This window comes from Bombus fervidus, chromosome 16 (genome assembly GCF_041682495.2).
Source record: "Bombus fervidus isolate BK054 chromosome 16, iyBomFerv1, whole genome shotgun sequence".
In the NCBI taxonomy this organism is placed as follows: Eukaryota; Metazoa; Arthropoda; class Insecta; order Hymenoptera; family Apidae; genus Bombus; species Bombus fervidus.
In genome coordinates, this window is record NC_091532.1 from 5,372,966 (window position 1) to 5,397,689 (window position 24,724).

Genomic DNA, 24,724 nt, shown 5'->3' on the forward strand with positions numbered 1-24,724 from the left:
CGGATCGGAAAATCGAAGCTCCGACGTGCATAAATCGCGTCTCTCTTTGTCCTCGTATCCTTCGTACGGGTCTCCGATAATATTGAAAGAAAGCCAGACAACAGAATGAAAAATAATAAAAATACGATGCATGCAGACGACGATATCAGTTGCGATAGCTGGATATATTTTCGAAAGTTATTCTCATCGATTGTCATTATCGATCGTCTCTAAAAATTACATTGACATTTTATCGATGGTTGTGATTACACCGCGGCTTTTTGTTTTATTTGCACGGAACGCACGTAATAGGAAAAAGTATGTTAAATATCGAAAAGTACAGTGCTTTGTACGATACTTGGTAAATAAAGGAATTTTCTAGCTTTAAGTACTACCTTTTTAATTCTATTCTCGAAAGTATGAATCTACATAAATACCCACGGTCTGGTTATAATTTATTGATTTTGTATCATTCAAATTAATCGAGATATGAATATGGAAATTTCAATTAAATTTAATCTGCTACATTATTTATGTAACGTTATTCAAATTACATATTACTTGAAACGTTTATATTTCACGTCGAGAAATAAGAATGTACAGACCATAGTAGCGTTCCGAATGAGAAATTATTTATATCCCATAAAGTTCAAGTTACTTTAACCGTCCTGAGAAATGTAGATATGTTCGAACATCATTCTAAAAAGACATAAACTTACAACCGTTAAATAAATACAAGAAAAAAGGCATCGCGTTTTAAAGATCGTTCCTTGTTTCCTAACAAAACAGACTACAGTCGAGTAGACCGATCGCAAATTAGTACTTGAAGATCACTACATTCACATAATTGCTAAAACCTAACCCATGAATGAACCGTAGCAGATATATATACAAATTCATAGCAACTTGCACAGTAAACTACGATACAGATATACCTTGGACACATAAAGAATCAAGGTTTAGCTTCGAGGAATAAACGACGACAAAAGCAGAACGTATCGAGCGTGCACATAGACGAAAAGATTGTAATTGACATTAATCTCGATATGATAAACGAATACAGTACAATGCGATACGTATAAAGAATACTTCGATCTTCGATAATTGAACGAGAACCGAGCATCCCTCGTAAGTCGTGTTAATCGACGATTCTCTCTCGATTCGCGAAACAATCGCCATTTCGGTTAATTCGATTTCGCGGGAATCGCTTTGTTAGACAAACGGTTTCCGCAACAAGCGACCCACTTTTTTTCTGACTGGGGATCGCTACAATACAGGGGATACGGAAATTCTATGGCGACCTAGTTCGCGAATAGTGACGTCGGCAAGACCATTCAACCAGCCAGTTCAGCCGGGAACACCGTGCCGCCGCTGCCGCCGCCGCCGCCGCCGCTGCTTCCACCGCCGCTGCTTCCACCGCCGCTTCCACCGCTGCCAACGCCACAGAACTGGGTCATCCTCGTATAATGCATCCCTTTCAGCATCCTTGGATGCCGTAAAAATAGAATCTCGCCTCTAAGAGCGATCGCCCCGATAAAAAGCGCGCGTCTTCCTTCTCAGACTCGTCGCTGGATCACGCGTCCAGATCAGCCTCGCTATCGTCGAACGATAGTACGAATCTTACTTCGACTTTTGATTTCATTTCGGTTGATTTTCCATGTCTCACCTGCTCGTGTCCATGGAATTATTCGAACGCTCGCGGAAACTTTCTGGACGAATAAATTACGTATGTTATTCGGGACAGTTTGAAATCTCGTTAGGATTGTTACGATATTTGAGTATATCGCGATTATGTTGGTAAAGTTTGGAACCGGTGTGAAAGCGTGTAATAGTAATTATTTAGAAATTACGTTCGATAAAAAAAAATGGTTATATAAGATATTTTAAAGAAACGGTTACGTGATATTTCGTTGTATCATTTTGGAATATTACGCTACGTTATGACAATTAGTAGCAATACGAGGTAGAAAACATCGCATCGATGCAATAGTAACGTGAATCCAAACGCAATGAAAATTATGCGAAACGTGCACGTTTGTAACTAAGATTGTTACAAATCCTTAAGCTTCGCTATGATGAACGATCGTTAAAAATGGAATAGAGAAATAGAAATTAAGCAGAAGTTTGTTTGGCTTGTTAAATATTAGAAGCACCGTTTTGAATTAGATATTTTATATATTTTCCTATATTGTATGTATCCTGTGTATTTTCCACCTTAAAATTTCCCATAAGCGCAACATGATATTATTATAATAACGAATGCAATTATACAAATTTTACATCTAATGGCATATTCGATTTTATATGAAGAGAAGCAAGGGCTCGAATAGATTAGCAATTTAATAATATATATCCTTTAAATGGTTTTGCAAAATGAGAACAACAAGGTTAAGATACGAATGTACGAAGAATTTGGAAAGAACAAATCAGTTTATTCGTAAATTATAAAATTCACATTCTGACCTGTGAACACGATAATAGCGCGCTAGCGTCAGTTATTTTTCCAAGAATCGGTGGCTAAGCAACATCCAGTCATTACGAAAGTAGACTTTCGAGTTTCGTCATCAGCGAGGCTCGATAATTATATCGAATGGAAAGAAAATTAACTAATCGACAACTCGTAAAATCGTATCTGCTTATTTATAAAACTGTATTACGAAATTTTATACATCCACCGCTACGAAATATTTTTTCCATAATATACGTAAAATCGTACTGATAATAATCGCTGCGGACCTTTTTTCACATCACCGATGGAAATGTTTGAATAAATGAAAATATCCGTTTTTTTAATATCGCCGAGATCTTTCAAATTTAATAACTTTTAAAAATATTTCAAAATGAAGTAGACCTCCGGCTATACTTTTTTTTTTTTTTTTTTTTACAGCTACGTAATTGATGGAAATTATAAAATAGCGAAAACATCCGTTTTTATTTCACGGAAACCTTTTAAAATTAATAACGTTTTAAAATCAAGCGAAAATCTCGTCGGTATACACGTGTTAGAACTATACAAATATATACGTACGTACAGATACGAAGAATATACGAGAAAAATATGATAAATTTTTTAATTAAACATCGGCGAGATTTAAAGGAAATTGAAAAGCAACGCGTTTCATAGAATTGATATTTTAGCGAATTTCCTTTACTTCGTGTATCGGGTAGCTTTGCCTTTTCAAAGAAATCTGTACGAGTTTCTTCGAGCGCTTGTCGAAGGTTCTCGATTTTTGAAATTTCGAAACGAACGATAAAGAAAATATTAAATTTTAAATTGTACTATTCGATAACTTGACAATACAATTATCAAAGTATTCGACTTGTCAGCTTTTTCTCTCGATTAAAATAACAACGCTCGAAATAACGAGGCACTTTTCTTGAACATCGTTTAAGAAATTACTATCTGATACGTTCAACGAGTCGAGCATGCCTTTCACACGGTGTCACCGAGGCGAGACAACGACTCGCGAAGAATTCGAGCGGCTCGTACGTCCGCGAGTTTTATTCAAGGCAGTTGTTGTACGACGATGCTGACGCGACGCAACGCGTAAAACGAGCGGTTCGTCCTTAGAGAATCTTCTCAAGAAAACCGGAAACGCGTGACCTCTTTTCTTCCTGCGGAAAAGGGGAAAAGGACCAGGATTACGAGAATAGAAACACAAACATTCGTTTACGATCGCCGCTTCCTCTTTCCAGGAAACACCTCTACAATTTTCAAATACTTCGAGTTCCATATTGTTCGACCGATTCTTAACAACAGATATGTAGCGGCACATGAGCTAGAGGACAGTTTGAATCATGTTGTTTTGCCTCGGAGTATCAACATCGTTAGGACATACTTAATGTAATAATAAATAAACTCCGGACAAAACAATGTCGCCGGTACGTGCAACCGTCGAACAAAGACGAATTAAAATTTTCCGGCACTTCCCGATCAGTGTAAATAAACGAACACGATCGTAAGGTTCTTCAGTTTTCTCAGTCTCAGTCTCGAGCGATCTTTAGTTCGTACCGAACGTCTTAGCGAACATTATTTTAACGACCCGTAGCGAGCAATCTACGGTTCACTCTGTATTTATTAATTATTTTAAAAATATATTTGACGGTGTCAACATCGAGTTATCTCGTCATTTAAACCTCACGACAAATCATCCTCTACAGATATATTCAACGTTACACTTGTTACGATTGGAAGAAGATTTTTGCCGAGAATTAAGATGCTAAGTTTAAGGCAAATATCATTCCTGGTTCGCGAAGGAAATCGATCGATTAAGGAGTCCGTTTCTCCACAAGACGTTAGACGATAGCTGGAACGTTCAATTACATTCGTTCTATTCATAGAATATAGTACGGCATCACAATCATCTATTCCTGCTTTCGACTAATTTCTTCGTCGATGAAAAATCGAGTAACCGTAAGAATAAATTTCGTTACTCTCAATCTCAAGCCATGAACTAGGTTACTTCTTAATTAGAAGCTTTCTATAAGTATGCTACTTAAATATTAATAAACGCCAATCGGTTCGTGTAATTCGAATAAAACACCGATCAAACGGTAACGAATTAATGAAAAGAAAAATTAATTGGGGCGAATTTAATAAAAGATTGGACATGCCTGTAAAAATAAACAATTCCCTAAATATTAAGTTATCACGCTGAAAGCCGACGCATCGCAGCTGTGAGCCAAAAATGCTTCGAAAAATAGATTTCGTCAAAACGGAGAGACAAATCCAATTATAACGTATCGATATATGAAAAGAACGTGATGAACAATCGTTGAAATCCCATGTACGGTTTGCTCGTGGGAGAACACGTGGGTGTCGGACAAAGGAAGCTGTTTCGAATTCTTCTACGAAAGAAGAGTCGAACGTCGTGCTATCCGGAAATGCGGCCGACACCTGCTCCCTTTCTCGGAGGATTAATTCGCAGCTAAACCACCCACGCCTTCCTGCCTCGTCCTCTGCTTCTTTCACGCTTCTTCCGTCTGGCTAACATCTGTTCGCTGTCGATTCTTCTACTATTCGCCATAAAAGCCGTTGTGTTGTTCCGTGTCTGACAACGGTGACGAAGATTGCAAACGGCTAATCGAGTCGTTGACGTTTGCATTAACCCCGATGAAACTGTTGATCCCTGGCGATCATGACAACACACTAAGAAAATGGTTACGTAAGTCACTTACCGCAAACTTGAAACACACTTACGCCACACGAGTACTTAGTACTTTTCCATTTCAGGTTACAAATCACGTGCATCTCGCACGATATGAACGTTTTCTTCTTAGTTTCTTCCGATTTTTCTCGCTCGAGACGGAATAGAAGGTGAAGTGTTTAAATGATTTAACAAGTTCATGAGTAATTTTCTTTGCTTTTTTTTTTATGACACGATAAGATAATTAAGTTGTAATTGTGAGATACGGAAGTCTTTAGCCGGTAATATTTTCATCCTATCTTTTGTGCTCGAAGCGGAGTAGAAGGTGGAGTGTTTAAATGATTTAGCAAGTTCATCGGCAATTTTCTTCGTTTTTTTTTTTTTTTTTTTTTTACAAACGGGATAAAATAACTAAGTTCTATTTAGTATCTGATATGAAAGTCTTCGTCGATAATGTCTTCTTCCTGTTTCAAACAAAGACCTTCCTTCGTCAAAACAAAGTGAAGAATAAGGTGCCTGAATAATTAATTTAATTTTGTTCGATTTTCTTTTTTAGCTCCTTAAGGAGATGGTAAAACAAATAAGTTAGAAAACATTTAAGTTACAAATATTGTCTCTGCTTGCTACCGTATTCTTTTTATTTTCCTTGGTCAAGAAGGAATGGAAGCTAAAATCTATTAGACTGATCAGAATGTTCTATTGTTTCCTGTTTTGAGGAGATGATGGAGCAACATTAAAAAATAGAGCGTAGGGTGTCTAGAGAATTCATTACGTTGATTGCAATATCTTAACGTTCTTTTCCTTCTAAGAAAATGATACAACAATAATAAAAGAAGCGCTTTAACGATCAATACATAATTCATTATTGACCTTAAAACTAAAATACGTGCGCTATACGTGCGAGGATACCAATTTGGAAGACACATCATATAATCGATCAATTAAAATTGTTGATCACGGATATAGTTCTAACGAAACGACGAAGCCATTTGAGTAGATTTCTTCAATTACTTATGAGTAATACGCAGTCATTAAATGGTAATATCGCAATTTGAATTCAATGATGCACAAAATGTAAAATTCATCTCGCGTTTATTATGCAGAAACATTACCTTCCTTCCTTTGTTTCATGATCGAAGCTCGTTTCTTGCTGAATAATTAATCTCAAACTGATAGAATAGGATCTAGCTACTCTCTGCATCGTATGAATAGCTATAACGGTCGTCTACCTAACACATCATAAATGTATGATAAACTTGTTCCATTTTTTTATATCAGCCATGTAATCTATGATTCGATAATAAATTGACGCAAGTGAATACTTGACGCAGTTTACTGAAATGTTTAATATGTCAGCATCGACTAACGACAGCTCGCGTTAAGTTATTTAATTTTTAGACACTCTCTTTTAATTTGCATTTGAAATAAAAAATAGAAAAACATCGGAGCGAGAAAATACAAATAAAAATTAGACGCTTTAAAACTAAGCAACCTAATTCAATTATAAATAACATTCATACAACGTAATATAGTTATTTTTAACTAAAGAGAAGATAATAAATCGTTGCCTATTATTTATTTAACGTTATAGTTGTCTATGATTCCGTCATACCAATCGAGGGTTAGTAGGCTCGTTAAAAGCTTAACGCTAACTGAGCTAAAACTTTCTCAGTAATTAAATAATATTAACTGACCGCTGGAAATCAAAGAAACTGGCGTAGAAAGAGCGCAGCGTGTTTCGTACGGCGTACAGAATTTTTTTTCAGTGTCGCGCAACGCGTATGCAGAAAATTCATTCATAGTCGGTAGAATGGCTCGGGATGAACGAGCGTCCTTCGATTCACGAGAAATTTCGGGTCAACGGGACGGAGCTGGGATAGCTGGCTGCACCGGGAACCGGAAATGAGGTCGGGAATGACGTCATCGCGTTCAGTGCCGTTCATTCAACCCCCGGGAATAAACTGGGTCATCGGGTCAACTCACCCCCTTCCCCCTCGATCGAGATCTCGTAGAAATGATACTCTAGCCGAGGAAACTCACGCGCATGGAACTCTTCACCAGGCATCGATTCACCGGATCCTTCACGAGCATCCGCTCACCAAGGAGATATACTCTCCGTTCATGGTGAATTTAACTGGTCAGAAATCGTCGACAGAAATCGTACAGGTATCTCGTTGATTTCCTTTGTCATCTTGTTGCTGGTTCGAATGTGTTTCGGTAGCGGAATTTTTTTTATTAATTGGACGAGGCGAAGATGAATCTTCGGGTTTATTTCTGGCGAATTGAACCCTTTGCGGTTGGCATATCTTTCTGATGACACTTCTAGTCGAAGCAATAAATATTTACGGCGCGTATGCCGTAATGACGCTATCTAACTTGAACGCTTTTACTACCATGCGAGCTTTCTATGTACCGTGCGGAAATATCCTGGAAAATATGGACTTTCCAAAACGTTTGGTACAATTAACGTATTTTTCTTAGTAACAAAGGTAAGTGCACTCAGTAAAATACGTGTATGTAACGTTCTATTTAGTAGCCGACGAGAAGGTAGCGTCAACTGACGTTTAATACAACTGGCAATAAGATCCACTTTCGGCTTACCTGCAATGTGCGGGAATACTGGCACGGGAGAGGATTAAAGTTGTTCAAAAGTAGATTATCAATATAAAATGTTTTATTGAAATCTTACTCAATTTCGATATTGACAATTGACTGACGGGTATGAAATTCTTCGGTTGACAAGTGATGATTCTTCGGTAGACAAATGATAACTAATTCTTCAATAGACAAAACAATAACTGACTCTTCGATAGACGAACGCTAATTAATTTACTCGATAACCAAATGGTAAATATTCTCAAATTCAAACTCATATTCCTGCTGACTTCTCTGAGTCGCTACATTTATATCCGTCGGAGATGAAAGAACGTCCGGGGCCTTTCTTTTGAAATTGTTTGAGAAGATCCCCAACGTTTGTTCAATTGCCGACTTCGTTTACAATTTAAATCGTTATAAAAACATAATATAAAAATGTAGTTAGATGAGTTTTCGCAAGATATAGCTTTTAGCGGCTTTAACTGCCTTTCAGTTCAAATGCTGTAAACACGGTTTCGAATAAACCTTTAAAATTATCTCGGTTTAAAAGAATTTATCAATTTTACTTTCGCGCCTCGGATCGCGCGGGTCGCGGGACGTGACATGTACATATACCTATTGGGTAGAAATATTTTCTATTACGAAAACTCATCTGTAGTCGAAATATTGGCTCAAGTTGCTTCTCGGGAAAACCGCGGAGTCGATATATCGATTCCGGGGTACCGAGAAGGCTGGCGACAAATTTTAAAATGTCGTTGGTGTGGCGAAATTCGGCCTTAAGTTCGAAGACAAATCTTAAATGCTACATTCGATGACAAAGGGTTAATCGTTAATTGATAAGAGAGAAAGAATCGTTTCGTTTAGTTTTCGCCGTGTGTTTTACTTTGCTTATTTCAGAGTGTTCTGATAGAAATTTTTGTCAAGAGAGTAAGAGGACGTCTGGAGAGATTTATCTCCGTCGAGTTTAATTGCGTGACGATGATTTTTCAGCTTAATTTTCTTTTTTCGTTAAGTTTAATCGAGCCAAGTTATACAGAGAGCTACCAACCCTCGACGAGCTGAAATTGAGTAGATTTAGTTTGAAGATTTTGATTTAAAAAAGGAGAGGAGCTTTACTTCTGTTGGGTATATTTTATTTATTTTTATCGTTTACGATGTTTCTCGATGGCTTATTTTATATCGAGTACTATAATTATTAATTATAATAATTACTTGCGTAATAGCGAGTAGTATAATTAATATGTGCCTTGGGAGGCTCTGCAAAATAACTGTAAGCCTAAAATAGAACTAGGGCTTGGTAGTTTTAATAATTGTACAATATAAAAGTCGTCCTAGGGTTGGTGATTCTTTGCAAAATAAAGATCATAAATTTATCGTATAATACAGACGTACTGTGTTTGGATATGTACGCAATTTTGGTCGTTTTACAAAGATGTTTGCGAAAGATAGAATTTTTTAATAGGATAAAAATCGAAACCAGTTTTTGAAATTTATTCTTGGCGAATTATTGGCTTGTAACATAAATTCGCTCTGTTTTATATTTATTACGACACATTTTTCGCTTTAATATTACGTCGAAGGTTTTCCTTTTTTATTTTCGGATTTTATGCCATATCGGCTGACACGGTTACTAATAACGAGTGAACGAGTGACGTCATATTATTTTGTCAATTATTTCTTCGTATTTAATAAATTTTAATAGATCGGAAATTTTTTAAGAGCAGATACTCGTTTCTCCCGAAGTTATGAAACTCTTTTAACGGAACGTGAACGCGGCTGAAGTAAAAAGATCTTCTAAAAGGTACCGGGTGTTAAATAGGTTCCAGTTCGTTAAGAGTTGGCAATTTTTCATCGAGTTTCGGAATACACAGACGCGAATAACGTGAACGTGTAACCTTAATAAATTTCCGTCTATTTATTATATTCGTCTTGCAAACTTCCTTATTAACTTACTATAATTAGCTTATTCCCACCGACTGAAACATATTCCTGTTTAATTAAGCATTAACGGAGCACCGTACGCGTTTAATTACACCGCTTTTAATTATAATCTCGAAAGAGTTCTCCAACCTCTCTATCAACGAACGAAATCATCTGAAAACTCGTATATTTATTCCAGTTTGTTTTCTCCAAAAAGCCGACTTACTTTTATTAATCTCCTCTGATAAGCAAAGCCACAGTAATAAACCTACTTATCAGCTTATTTTAATGTTCACTGTGACACTGGTGATTCTTTCCCAGTTTTAAACGTAGATAGGAAAAATATCTGGAATTTATTATTCCATCGTAGATTTTAAAGTATGCCTCTATGACAAGACGAAGTGGCGGATTAAAAATCATAGTAACGTAAGATCTGATTTTGCGGATTTCAATTTAGTCACGTATTTCAAATCTTGAAAACATCGTTATCTTAGTTTCATGATCAGTGAAATTCTAACTTCATTCTCTGTTTCGTTTTTATGATTTAGCGAAATGTAATGAATTTTGCACAACGATGAAAGATGGAACGTAGGACGAAAGCAGAACGCTATTTTATGAAACGTAGCAACGAACTGATTTACAGTTATTTGTTACTAATTACACTGTAACTTACTAATTGCACTATAATTTCCAACCGATCTGAAACGCAGTTTGTGATGTTTTTTTATTCGAGTGTCCAAAACTGTAGACTATTAGGGTAAAAATAATATTTTTGCCATCTTGTTGAGAAAGTCGCTGACAATGTAATTTAGAAACGCAGAAAAGTATGTAGCGCTGTTGGAGCCATCGTATAATCGTCTGGAAGGATCTCACTTTCAAAATTTGAACCTTCTTCAATAGATTTACATTGTAATGTGATGCCTTTTGTCCGCGGGGATCGCTTCACAACCAAAGATTTACAGCCGTCGTGCTGTAAATTAAACGAAATCTTCCTTTCACTGTTGTAGCCAGAACATGTGAGAAAAATTCGTAAATAGTTTGACACTCTTTTGCGACGCTTCTTTCTTCCATTTAAATATCTTGAATTTAGACATTTAAGGATTAAAAAATTTAAATTTTTTAACTCGTAATAATTCAAACGATTCGATCTAACGGTTTTAACACATTAATCAACATCTTACAATTTATCGCATCTTATGAAAGGAATTTGCTAGAAGGACATAACGAATGATAAATGGAATTTGCAATAGATCTCGAACACCGATACGCGTAATCGAGATTAATGAGATGTGCCGTTGAGATTTATTGTGTAATTGCAATCGAACAGATATAAATATCCGCTTGTAATAATAACCGTGATAAAACAGCAATAAGTAAAATTCATATACAGTGAAATCACAGAGTACGAGCAATCTAAAACGAAGCTTAAGAAAGCATATATGTTAGAAGTTCCACAAAATTAAAAATGAAACGGCGAGTATAATAATAAATCTTGGAAGCTCTATAAAAGTTCTCAATTTTCACGATAAATACTCGCTCGCTATAACATCGCAATATTGAAAATCTTTAAATATTGCTCGTCTTAATAATAATATCTTTGGCTTCTACGAAACTTAATCAACTTACCAGTTACTTTTAAAACTCTCATCTTCAAACAAGACAGATTATCTTCGTTCTTATGTTATAATTCTCTCTCGTTTAATCATAAAACTATATTAAAATCAGAAAATCAACAAAAATGTACTTATCGTATCTTTCTCTTGTGTTTCCCGTGTCTCGGTGTAACAGGTACACGAGAAGAAAAGAATTTTACTACATCGTCATAACACAGGTTTGAAACTTGTAAGGCAGAAGCCTACGTTCGAGTCAGGCTATGACGTTTCGAGGCTTTGTTTGTTAATGAAGCCGATTGTTCGATAAAATTTACACCATGAATCGCGAGAGTACCTGCTGAACCATTCATTCTACCAAATGGTTCAGGTGTCGACCGCAGGTACACGAGCGGAGTCCACAAATCACCAGCATACAAAATCGAACACAAGGATTCCTCTCCTGGGACAGGCGCTCTACAGGGCATTGTCGATCTTGAGAATGGAAACTTTTTAAGGACACGTGGAGTTGTCCTCAAAAAATTTACGAGCCCTAGTCATGAAATTCACAAATTTCACGGAGCGATTGATACGCGTGACGAATATCCTATAGCTTTTCGGCTGTTCGTAATTTTACTCCCAGTCCTGCCTCGACTCGAAGCTTCGTTGAACTTTTTGCTTTGCATGAATAATCGTGAACGAAAGACGACACGAGTGGCACAAAGGAACTGTCGAAAGAATACTGCGGACTACCTGGACATTTTAAAGAGAATACCAATGTTAAAACGATTAGGAAGACGTTGGAATCCATAACGTGGTTTCGATACTTTTATACGAATGAACGAAAAGTTGGTACGTTGAAAATTGTTAGTGTTACGATTGATTTTTTCAACCGATTTGATCTTTCTAATATTTGGTCAGTTTCTTTCGATCCAATTCGAAAAGATGAATTTTTATTGGAGTTGGAATTTGAAGTAAATCGTTCTTTGATCCAACTTGAAATGCGAGAAGAATTTATGGAAAGAATAATTGAATCGATATAAAATACAGTATTCCAATTTTTTGATCGTTACTTTGCTAATCGATGAAATTAAGATGAGAGAAATAGATTAGTCAAATAGTTAGTATCCTTGGAAACGTGAACGATACTGATTTTAAATATTCCGTAGCATCCTGTTGTGGAAATAAGATGAAAGATGTGTTTCGCCATGCGAGAAAATTGGAGCACTAGTGAAACACGTCATGGTTTAGATGTAAACACCGTTTTACCAGATGCTGGAAATTGTGCCTGTATACTTATCAAGATTTATCGTTTCTTTCATGAATATTACCTCGATCCTTTAATAGGAAAACTTTCCATGTTACGCGAAACGTTCCGAAGATTCACTGCTATTGTAACGAGACGCGACTGTCACGATTATATCGATAAAATTTGAAATCTACGTAATCTGGCAATCTATATAAAAATTACAAGATATTTCCGGCAAACGTATATTTAGAAAAAAACACCTATACTAAAAATAACTATAGCCGTCTTAAACATGTAACGAGTGTTAAAAATGATTCCGAATAATAAATAATCAAAAGTAACAATATGTAGATAATTCACTATTTCAATACTTTTGGGATCACTACGAAATATATACTCGCACCAAATATTTTGTAACTTCTAGATACGTACGAGTTTGTTACAGTGCCAATGAGATTTCAAAATGTTTTCTGTAACACGCGTAATATATTCATAAAAGATTTGTACAGATGTTGGAATACTTTCCGTGAGCTATCGTACTACTTCTTACTACTATCAATTTTCAAATTCGTTTCGATTTTTGCCGACATAACGACGATCCCGGTCTCGTTACAGCGGCAAAGCAATTCCAAAATGTCTCGTACAATGCACCGTAATATATTCATAAGGGATTTTTACAAGCGTTCAAACACTTTCAACGGTTACTGTATAGCGAAGAAAGTCATAATACCAGTTGATAAACACGTTGCACGAATCAATCTCTCATGAATATCTACTCATAAATAAAACAACCGAACCGGAGTACCAAATGATATCTGTTCCACCTTGGACACGTCCTTTTAATTCCATTTCCAATCGACTTATGCATCCGTCACCGAACATCTTAAATCTGACTCCTTAATTTTCCATTCGGTGCGATCGTCTCAACGACTGACGCGTTACATACTTACACATGCGACGGCATTTGGAGATTAAATATCGGCGCACGGCACCAATATATAAACATAAATATGTCGCAACACGTATATATAAATGTTGGATAGAGATATCGTGACGCTTTATAGTACGATACGCGACAGCACGAGTGAGATCATGGAATTCCTTAGTTTCGACGTGAAGAACCGAACCCTTGCGTTGCGAAGGGCGGAAATACCGACGCCAGGGCCGAACGAAGTTCGAATCAGGGTCGCTTATTCCGGGATTTGCGGCACCGACCTTCATATATTAGAAGTACGTCGTCATCGTTATGCTTTCTCTATCTCTTCATTGTCACAAGTCTGAAAACGCTTATACAAATTTTATATTATTCATTCATTTATTATTTTTTACTACATAGCGTTTCCTTTACGAGTTTCGACCAACTTTCCGCTTTTACGATATATTACAGCTAAACTATCGTTCACTTGAACGAAGCTTTATCATTATTCTTATTTATTTAATTTAAAGTCGCATCGACTACAATTACGATCATTGGCGACTATTTTTATGAACGCTGGCTTATCAAATTCTGTTCAATATCTTAATTTCTTTACAGAGGTTGATAATCTTTCTGTTGGAACGAGATCGCCACGAGGATATCCTTAACATTATCGTCGACATTATGTTTTTCTCCTTGAATTGTTCTATATAGAACGCTCTATGATTACATGGGTGATCGATAGTCTCACACTGCGGATGTCACATTTAACAGGACTGTTTTCCAGTATGTACATACGTGTCAGTTGAGTATGCCCCGATCCTATCTTGGTTATCGCGGTTCGTTCTTTACGGTTCAACTCTTGGCTTGTCTACAAATCATTAAAGTTAGAGATTAATTTATGCAGTGAGTTTATGTTATCGTAATTTCATATGATACGTTACGATTCTCTTTGTAAATGAGAACATACGTTTTACGATGTTCGATGGTTCTTCTGTGGAAGCAAAGTTTCACTTACCACTGCTTCGTTATTACGATTGACTTTTTCTGGTTCGATTCGTTCATCTGAACGCGAGCTTCTGTTATGCGAGCAAAACGTAATTGTAGGGATGATTGGCGAGCTTCTATTATATGAACTGCAATTATATAAACTGTTTGTCTCCCAACGAGCACAGCTAAATCTAGTTCTATCGTACTTACTTTAAACTCTTTCATTCTCACTTAAAATCTACGTCTCTCACAAACAATATGTAAAGTGTAAATGTTTAACAATTTCTTTATGCAAGTTTATATCGTTATGTACGAAGTCTTATTTAAGTCTCAGTTAAGGTGTTATTTACTCAAACGTGTGCTTCACTTTGTGCATTCTGTACGTTCCTGCATCTTCAAATGCATAAAAATCAGCAGTCTAATTACGTATCACGTTTCGTTGTACGACATCACGTGTGCACGGGCTTATTGGAAAAGTCATCTATTATATAAGGACCTATTAGATACAGTATACGGAAAAATGATTTATTATGTAAGGACATATTACGTCGGTGCACGTGAAATGTCATTTTTTGTCGAGCAGAGTGTTGACTGTATTATTCTATTAGGATTCTGATTAATTCAGCTTTCAATTGAGTTGCATTTAATGCACTAAACTTCTTGTATCGAAGTACCTTTGTTTTATTTAACGCTAGAACCACCGATCCAGTTAAAACGATCGCTATCAGATGTTTTATGTTTGCAATTACCACGAAATGCAAGTGTTCTTGTCCATATTAACAATTTACTTTTATCGAAGCACAAACGTGATTGCAAATACTTGTTCCTTTTTATCGTATTGCTTTAATTCTACTTGACCGGGTATAAACACACAGACGATCCACTTTTAAGAAAAAGCGAATAAGAAATCGCTTTCGCAGACACTAATCGGATATGGACGCGAGATATACTGTCGTTATTTGGCAATAGTAATCTGCTTCTTCGCATATTTGACAAAAGAACGTTCTTTTTTCTTCTTCTTCTTTTTCTTTGCTTCGTAGAGCAGACTTCGCTACGAGTCTCGTTCGCGGTTGCATTCCATGGTCGTGCCACGAGAATGTCGCATAATTTCTTAACACGTACAAGTATTTCAAGAGATAGAGGCTATGGCCGCGTGATATAACGCTCGCTTTTGACAAATATTCGCCAAACACGATAGCAACTGTACACTGTACACTTTATCGATCACACGCGTTGCCGTGCATTTAATCTCATTATACTGATTGGAATATTACCACGAGCATGGCAATAATTCTCCTTCTTTCTCAGGCGATCTCTCGTGATATGTCAATTTACAGTACAAAACGGTTAATAGAGAAAATAGCCTAAAGAAAGACCAGCAATTTCCTGCGTTTGTTTCTTTCAACTTTAATAAAATGCAAATAAAGAATTTGTACCTTTATAAGGAGTATTATCGTTGATATTTCCTTTCTGCGCGAAGCTTTATAGAAAGCCTCTTTAATAATTTTAATATCGTTGCATACTGTCGTATATTACCATAATTTAAACAATTTTATCTTTGAAGAATAAAAAGAAGAAAAAGGAAAAATATGTTTAAACTGTTTCCATTATCAAGTGGCTGTAATTAATCAGGCAATAAACATATTTTGGTATTTGATTCGTCAACCATATATCCACGTTCTCTTACTCTAAACAGTCAACTGCTATAACTTTATAATCTTATATTTTGCATTGATTCTAAGGTATAATAATAAAATAAAAATTCTATCGTTCAGGGATCATTTCCGTGCAAGAAGGAAGGCTTCCTGACTCTTGGCCATGAATTCTCGGGTACTGTCGACGCGGTTGGTTCCTTGGTAAAAAGCTTTAAAGTCGGCCAGAAGGTAGCTGTCGACCCTAACAGCGGTTGTAATACTTGCAACCATTGTCACGATGGCTCTTATCAGCACTGTGAAACCGGTGGCATAAACAGCACGATAGGAATCTACAAAGACGGTGGATTCTCCACGCACGCTATCGTACCAGAAACCCAGGTTCGTTTACGTTTTCATTAAGCCTTCTACGGGTTTAATCAAATCCTTTGGAAAATCGTTAGACCATATTGCATACAAAAAATAACGAAACTTTGTCCTCTATTTTTTTCGCATGACTTCCGTCTATGAGAGAAACGAAGGCTACTAATAAAATTGGGATTTTCCTAACTTTTTTTAATTTTGCTATTCTTGGTCTTTTTAACGTACGACGTTTTACAATTTCACAAGGCGAAAGAAACGAAAAATCGTACAAGAAGAAGCTCGTGAAATTCTAGATGGCAAAAAAATGTCTAATTATAGTTAAATCCTTTTTAACTTTCGTTATGAATTTTCTGAACAACCCGATAGATATGTAAATGTACAGAAAGAAGCGTAAGAGGAATCATAAAGTTGCACGAATTTCGAATTATTATTATTCCTTATCGTTGTTGTTCATTTTTGAACTTTTTTCAGGTTCACGTAATACCCGATAGCGTCGACTTACAGCAAGCTGTCCTTCTCGAACCACTTTCGTGTTTGGCCCATGGATGGAAGAGACTTAACGGCGTTAACGTTGGTAGCAACGTGCTCGTAATTGGCGCCGGAATCATTGGCCTTTTGTGGGCCTGCATGTTGCACTTACACGGTCTTAGGAAATCCGTGACGATCAGCGAGCCACAAGAGAAACGGCGGAAACTACTAAACAAGCTCGGTAACAACAACATAATTTCTTAGTTTCTAGTTACAAAATTATCTTCAATCTTAATCAATAGATAAATAGCACCATTGATTGGTCATTGATTTCAAATTTCACTGATCAATTTATACTGACATTAACTAATGTATTACTAACGTTATAATAACTTGATGATTTTACCAATATAACAGTCAAATTTCGTTATAATGAAATTTCAAAATGTTTTTATAACATACACACAATTTTACAAAAATTATGCTGTAAGAGACAATTTGATTTTATTATTTATATTTATATTTGCCAGATCTTGATTTCGAAGCAAAGAGCCCAGAACAATTAAAGGAAACATTCGACGTGGTGGTGGACTGCAGCGGTTCGGCTGCAGCTGTGCAAGCAGCGATTCCATTATTAGGATCAGGTGGCCGCTTATGCATATTCGGAGTTGCTAATCCCAACGCGAAATTCAGTATCGAGCCATTCCAGGTAAGTTAATCACAACCATGTATCATTGTGCTTCCATGTTCCTGACTCATTATTTTTCCACTAATTGTTTATTCATACAACGTCACGAACAGGTAAGCATAAATGATTAATTTTAATTTGCTTTTCGACAGATCTACCTAAAGGAACTGACAGTTTTAGGTGTAAACATAAACCCTTTCTCGTTCCCTAAAGGGTTGGGCTTGTTGCGTGCAATGGCCGATAAATATCTTAATTACGATAATTTAGGTATTAAAGTATTTTCGTTGTCGCAGTATCGCGAAGCTTTGGATAGTTTAAAGAAAGGCGAGATCAGTAAAGCAGTGTTCAAATTGTAAGCTTGAAAAATAATTGAAAGGTTCGCATGATTATGAAATTAATAAAATGGAGTCCTATTTTTTTGAAAATGTTTAAACGCGTTTCATTATTCTTTGCCCTGGAATATAAGTATGAAAGGATAAGTATTGATATAAAGGAACATGATTTCCACGCAATTCTCGTTTATTAAAATTCATATTAGTCTAGAAGTAAATATAAAATTGCAAACTCGTAAAAAGGTCATAAAAAATCTTACTTATTTTGAGATTCTAAGTAACTCTGCACTTGTGATATGTGGAGAGTAAAAGGTAAAATAAGGAATATCTGTTTATAGAGATTTTCTTAGATGCCTAATTATCTAAATTCATTGAATCTTGTTTCTTTAGTGATAAACTGAAATAATCAAAATTGATTTTCTCAATGAAACTGTTTTGCGACATTCTTTATTATTTCCCCTTACTCTTCGTATCACGCCCCCGGATGTGTGAATTGCCAATAATTCGCCCCGGCATCGATAAAAATCCTCGTTTCTTGCAAACGCAAGTGCTTCTGCCAATCTTCGTTTCTTCGTATATAAATTTCGTCAAATATTCTCTCGTCCCATACATTTATACAGAGCAAAAATGTGCTATGTACTATAACTTTAATAATCTGGAGGATCTGACTGCGGTTCCAAGTAGAGAAACCTCGTAAATTTTTCGAGTCTTAACGGTTGGCGGAAGCGGAAGCGAGGACGACCAACACCAACGTTTTCGGGGCGACCGCAGTTCCGAGGGACGTTATAAATACTTTAAGTTAGTCCAAAAAAGACGAGAAACGATCCCTGTTATGAGTATGCAGTCTTTATGAGTTTGTTAACACAATAAGAAATATCTTAGTAGCGATCATTATAAATAATTTCATCTACAATATACAATCGTTGAACTAGATCTAGAACAAATTTTTACATGCTTTGTATCACGATTAAGGTATTAACATTATAATAATTTTTTTTCTATTGCCAAACATTGTGTAACAAGGCAGCTATAGAGTATTGTTATTGTTCGAGTTCATCTAAATAGCGCGTTAACAAGTGTTCAACACACTCGAGACTAAGAACCTATGAGACCAGTCAGTTAGCGTCGTGTTAGAAGAGCACACTTTAAACAATATGTTTAATTTTAAGATCGAGTGAAGGATGAATAATCCACAACCACAGCTATTAACATGTCAGAGTGAAAGAAAGTGAATCAAAGAAGTGAAGATTTTATAGAGTGGACAAAATTGATTGCATATATATCTGGCAGACAAAAGAGTATAGGTCAAATTTTTGTCAACATAATGCTAATATTTTCTACATTGCTGTCTTTCGCTTAGGGTTCTAACAGTACAAGTCAGTTTGACTCCCTTTCCGCTCTTTTATCTGAAATTTTAATATACAAAATTGAACACCTGATTTTATATGACACATTAAATATTATAAGTGAAGCTGAGAAGCTGCAAAACTAATAATTCTAACTTATGCTCCTTTGCTCGCCCACCAGGGATACTATAGACATGAAAGAGTATCTGAAGTGTTACTGGGAAGCATGAAGAATAAGATAGAGTAAAAAAGTGCAGACGATGTCATGTTAATGAATCATGCAATATACTAGTATACAGACTATGAGGATGAACCAGATTTATATTTAGACAGTTCTCTTAAGGAATACTGAAAAAATTTATTATATGTAGTACTTACAGATAATTTTCTTATATTATATATGTGCTTTAGCAAAGTTATTTTGTTGTAGATTCTTCATACTTTCACAAACATAAAACAGGAATAACAATATTTATGTTCATGATTTCATAATTATCTTTACATTAATTGTGCTCATTTTTTTGGAGTATTAACCCTTTGTACTGGAAGTACTTCTCCCAGGCACAGATAATATTTGGCGTCGTTATTTAACCGACAGAAAACTCGGGCGCAGAGGGTTACAACTATTATTCTACGCTTACGACTTACGTGGTGATTCATCACCTATCTAGTATGAAAAAGATTTCAATAACTATTGACCTATTATATGGGCCGTAACGCTTTTTAGACGAAAATAATCTTAAAATCTGTTTATCTCGTTCTTACGCTACTTAATTTCTTATTATAGCTGTAAAAATGTTAGCTGACACTAAGGACGGTCTTGTCAAAATATATCAGTCTCGAATGTGTCAAATTGTATGAATTGTATGAATTGAACTCCTACAAACTATGTTAAAGGCTGATATATGTTCGTAACATTATCATCAATCACTTTTTCGTATATATCAGCTGTACTGATATATGAAAAAAGGCTATGTATATTTATATATATATAAATCTCAAACTATTAGTAATATCATTAATTTTTTCGCTATGTATCACTATGTATTTTTCTGGAATATTAGTTTGTACCTTGCCAACATCTACTATATTGTTGGCCCCTAAAACTTTTATTCTCTAATTATTATTCAATTTCATTATTCACAACTACAAAAATAATCATCTAATAGGAGATAAAAACAAATTAGGCCCCTAAAGTTGTTGTATAAGTAATGTTTCTAATATCTATTCACAATGGTGAACCATAGTGCTATTAGCAACCATTTCGATAAGTTGCATTGACTTCCTGCCGCCCACTGAAGTCCGGGATAATTAATATTTGGCGTAGAAATTTCTGCAAATTTATAAAATTTGTTCATACATGAAATAGGGTGGATTTATATTACATTGGAACTGTGAATGCTAATGTGCAAAAGCGAGAACAAGTTGTCTCCAAAAATTAACATACCTCATAACAACTGTAATAAATAAAACTAAGACTACCAAAGGCCCTGAAGAAACTGGTACTACTCCAGCCCCATAATAAAGGGCTTGACCACAAGCTGGCGGACACACAGGGACAGTAGTTTCTGCGCAAAAAACAAGGAAACATCTAGAGCATGCTAACTACTAAACTTAACAAATGAATACACTGTAAATTAAATAAAAAAAAAAAAACATAAGAGGATGAAATAAACTATACACAGAATTATATAAGAATAACAAATAAATGTTATCAAATTAGAGTATCATGCACAATCTATAAATGCATACATGTTTATCAATTCTACAGTTTGACGTAACTATAATTACAGCTAGAAAAATGGAAGCAACATTTCATGAATGATTTATATTATTAAAATCGTACATATGTATATACGCATTTCAGAATACATACCAAATAATTCAACGCTTGTTTCTGCAGTTCCTAATTTATTAGCAGCTCTGCACACATACTCTCCATATTGTCTTTTTTCAATTGTGATCACTCTAATCGTTGTATCAGTATATTGATCCGCAGTTGCAAAATGTGATATACTATAATGCTGATTATTAGACAACTGAACATCATCTTTTAACCAAACGATAGCTGGTGGAGGATAAGCTTCTACATGGCACTCTAGATCCATGTCATATTGTAAGGCTTGACCAAGTCGTGGTCTTGGTGCTGTGATGACAGGAGCAAATTCAACTTCAACATTAATATTACGTCTAGCCCCACGACCTACTCCATTTTCAGCTACACAGTAATATGTTCCACGATCTTCCTTACGAATTGTAGAAATTTTCAATGTGTTGCCACTGTAATATTTCAACTTGTTAGAACAGAACTCATATAAATATCTAAAGAACAAGAGGTAACAAACCTACCGATAAATTGATCCACCAGTTGGTAAGATAGCATTGTTTTCTCTACGCCATGAGATTCTAGGTGTAGGAAAACCACCAGCATAACAGTCAAGCTGCACAGGCTGCCCTTCAGTGACAACCAGAGCTCTAGTTGAATTATCACTAATAATAGGTGGTCTACGAACTTGCAATTCAACATTTGCAGATACATAATTATTCAAAGATATCAAAATTTTACATTGATAAAATCCAGCATCCGTCTCTTGAATATCTTTTATCTGAAGTATGCATTACATTAATATTTAAATTACACTATTAAATAATAAAAACACAATATGTATTAAACATAATACCTGCAATCTAAAAGTAGACAGGGCATCATCATATTTGAGGGTAAATCTAGTATCTCTTATAATTAAAGTACTACCATGCGAAAGTGGTAATTGGTCATTAGCAACGTTTTTATTAATTTTTGTCCATACAACTGGAAAGTCAGGTGCATATAAAACTGAGCAACGGAACTCTACAGTTTCACCAATATCTTTAATTTGCTCTTGGGAAATATAAGATATTGTCGGTGTACGTTGACTTTTAACTGAAAAATGTGGTAGTAATGTTTCTAGTTAAAGATGTTAATTTAATTAAATATAATAACATTATAATATTCTATATCCTAATATCAAAATACCAAGCACACATAGAGATGTAACATGCTATACATTCTGTGATTTTGTATAAGTATCAAATTAAACTAATTGCGTGTAAGGGTGTTCTGTAAACATTGAATTTTGCATAAGACTCAACGGAAATTCGCTTCATTAAGTAGATAACAGATTTGTAGAATCAAAACATTTATATTAAAAAACAGTACGTACAAAATAGTACTACAAATAAATCTCTTTGTTCTTTACCTGCATATAAAAAGGCGAACGCCAAAAATGTACAAAAAGTCTTCATTATGACACACCCCTGTTGTAATTTTCCAATAACGCTGGAATAATAATAATCTTCACCTTTCTTCACCAATATTATTTCCACCTACTAACCTATGTTAGTAGCATTTATAACATTAGATATCGTTGTCGATGCTGTCACACAGCAGAAGTGTATAATAATGGAACGCAGTAATACTCACAGTACAGGTGTCTGTTGATCGAAAATAAATATGGCGAATGACGCTATGTCTCTAATCAAACGAAATACCATAACCAAAAGATTTAGAACGTATAATGTAAATTAAAGGTATCAATTCTGACATATTTATTTCAGTTGTTTAAATATTTTATTTTATTCTTACTTTATTTTTGATATAAAATCTTTTATCGCGAATAGTAATAATTTTAATTAAGTTAATAGTTGTATACATGACTTAATATGTTGATTCAAAAATTTCTAATGCAGTCATATTACAGTACATATAAAACGATAAATCCCAGTAAATTTCTTCTGTTATATTTTTTACAAAAAGAAAATGTTTTATTAAAATATTTTATCAAAAGTTTGTTGTTAAAAAGATCAAAAAGAAGATTTCAGAAAAAGGACTCTGGTTTACTTCCTATTAAACGTAGTAATGGAAAGTTTCCTCAAGAAAGTGTATGAGAATAATGATATATACATAGGTTCAACGTCAGTAAGTTTTGAATAAGGATTAACATAATTGTTCTTATATTTTTTAAATACGTTTAAGGGTTATGTTTGAAAGAATAATATTATTAGTTTACTACTATTGTACTTCTCTTTCTTATTTTTCTTTATAACGAACTTTCCTTCCCTACTTTTCCTTGTTAAAAGGGTGAATCGAAATACCAGACAAAATTACGTAAGTAGATATTAACAATTATACTAAAATGTCAAAGTATTATACAGTTAATAGACCTTTTTCTATTGATTATCTTTTACTAAGGTTTCGCTTAGGTACGAAGGTTACGTTATTTAAGTTATGGACAATGTCAAGAATCTAGTTCTGTACTATTTCAGGAAAAGCGAACACTATTAAACCACGTAACTAGTTCAAGACAAATTTTTGCCATAACGATATCTTACTAATATTTGAAATAGAAATCAGATTGCGCCGAGAATAAAAGTACGTATATCTTTCAATTATATCATTATACTTTTCTAGTGTAAATTATTTTTGCATAAAACATTTCTAATACAAAAATAGATATGGTACGTTAAAAAGTCGAGACAGTAAAACCTTTTATTACGTATAACGGTTAAAGAGGAGCGTAACACGTTCATTATTCTTAAGTGACGATGTTGCGTGCAAACTTATATCCATCCCTCTGTTGGTATTTCAACTTCATGAAAGAACCTCTCTATAATATGCATGCTATACAGACATGATACGTAACATATGTTGTGTTCATTCGGTAACCATAGCGATTCGAAAACCTCATTGTCTCGTGTACCTACATGAGGGTTAAAATCCTTGATAGATTTTTACGTGTATGAAACATATACCATTCCATATAGTAAATACAAGTAATGCACGTGTCGTGCAATGTACAGGATATATACCGAGTATAATGTGTTTGTACGTGTGTGAATATTTACAAAAGTACTTATAAGTATTAATACAAAAACAAAACAAAAAATAGTCATGAACAAAGAAATATTTAAAGGAGAGACATGATTTTAAAAAATCGTATCTGTTGTAACTGTTCTAGGTGCTAAGAACCGTGATACTTGGACATGATGACAAATTTTTGAAAGAAACATTCGTAGTCATCCGTTACGTTTGCGAGTAAAATGATATATACGCTAAGTAGATTGTATTAGTGTACGTAGATATATGCATGTAGTTCAAATGTAAAAGAATATCAAAACACGAACCAAGCTCACAATTACATGTGTGTTCTATTCGTGCAAAGGTATGTGTATAGCTATCATTCGTAAATATCACACGCATGGTCATGTGTGCAATATATAAGCACTATCATCCTACCACGAGGAAGTCAGTATGTGTCACAGTATTGCGGTGGAAGTTACCGGCGCGGTCACCTGATAAGCATGAGCGCAGTGTCTGACAGTTGAGGGTATCTTACCAAAATTTGAAGGCAGTGTACACTATACAGTTAGATATATCAAGAATTAACAATTCAAAGAAATAGCATTGACTGCAATTACTGTCTGGTGATTGTGGCCAACATGTTTTGATGT

General features: G+C 35.1%; 2 protein-coding genes and 1 long non-coding RNA gene across 6 annotated transcripts; 1 reads left to right on the plus strand and 2 right to left on the minus strand.

Moving 5' to 3' along the window:
* The first annotated feature begins 13,526 nt into the window (after positions 1-13,526).
* LOC139995649 (D-altritol 5-dehydrogenase) lies at positions 13,527-17,975 on the plus strand. Its single transcript, XM_072019292.1, has 5 exons — positions 13,527-13,709; positions 16,161-16,418; positions 16,872-17,109; positions 17,399-17,577; positions 17,709-17,975. Exons 1-5 carry the CDS (start codon positions 13,572-13,574, stop codon positions 17,910-17,912), a joined length of 1,017 nt encoding a protein of 338 aa, XP_071875393.1. The 5' UTR covers positions 13,527-13,571; the 3' UTR covers positions 17,913-17,975.
* Positions 13,776-14,971, minus strand: LOC139995652 (uncharacterized). The gene is made up of 2 exons (XR_011802031.1): positions 14,414-14,971; positions 13,776-14,266 (listed from the first exon to the last, which is right to left on the minus strand). It is a non-coding gene; the product is annotated as an uncharacterized lncRNA (long non-coding RNA).
* An 82-nt stretch (positions 17,976-18,057) lies between the features above and the next one.
* Lac (septate junction protein lachesin) lies at positions 18,058-22,765 on the minus strand. 4 transcript variants are annotated; one of them, XM_072019290.1, is made up of 7 exons: positions 22,698-22,765; positions 22,474-22,608; positions 21,916-22,157; positions 21,584-21,840; positions 21,111-21,514; positions 20,682-20,802; positions 18,058-20,567 (listed from the first exon to the last, which is right to left on the minus strand). In XM_072019290.1, the coding sequence occupies exons 2-7, from the start codon at positions 22,517-22,519 to the stop codon at positions 20,546-20,548; spliced, it is 1,092 nt and encodes a 363-aa protein (XP_071875391.1). In that variant the 5' UTR covers positions 22,520-22,608; positions 22,698-22,765; the 3' UTR covers positions 18,058-20,545. The 4 variants fall into 4 exon arrangements, with proteins under 4 accessions (XP_071875391.1, XP_071875392.1, XP_071875389.1 ...); XM_072019291.1 differs by lacking the exon at positions 20,682-20,802; XM_072019288.1 differs by having other exon boundaries at positions 18,058-20,802.
* Positions 22,766-24,724: the final 1,959 nt, after the last annotated feature.

Bases quoted from the DNA above. Each gene is read 5' to 3' on its own strand.
- LOC139995649 (XM_072019292.1), top strand. From the start codon at position 13,572: ATGGAATTCCTTAGTTTCGACGTGAAGAACCGAACCCTTGCGTTGCGA. The intron at 13,710-16,160 runs GTACGTCGTCAT...TCTATCGTTCAG, and splicing joins CCGACCTTCATATATTAGAA to GGATCATTTCCGTGCAAGAA. The intron at 17,578-17,708 runs GTAAGTTAATCA...GCTTTTCGACAG, and splicing joins TCAGTATCGAGCCATTCCAG to ATCTACCTAAAGGAACTGAC.
- Lac (XM_072019288.1), bottom strand. From the start codon at position 22,519: ATGAAGACTTTTTGTACATTTTTGGCGTTCGCCTTTTTATATGCAG. The intron at 21,515-21,583 runs GTAGGTTTGTTA...GAAATATTACAG, and splicing joins ACTGGTGGATCAATTTATCG to TGGCAACACATTGAAAATTT. The intron at 20,803-21,110 runs GTATGTATTCTG...TTTTTTGCGCAG, and splicing joins AACAAGCGTTGAATTATTTG to AAACTACTGTCCCTGTGTGT.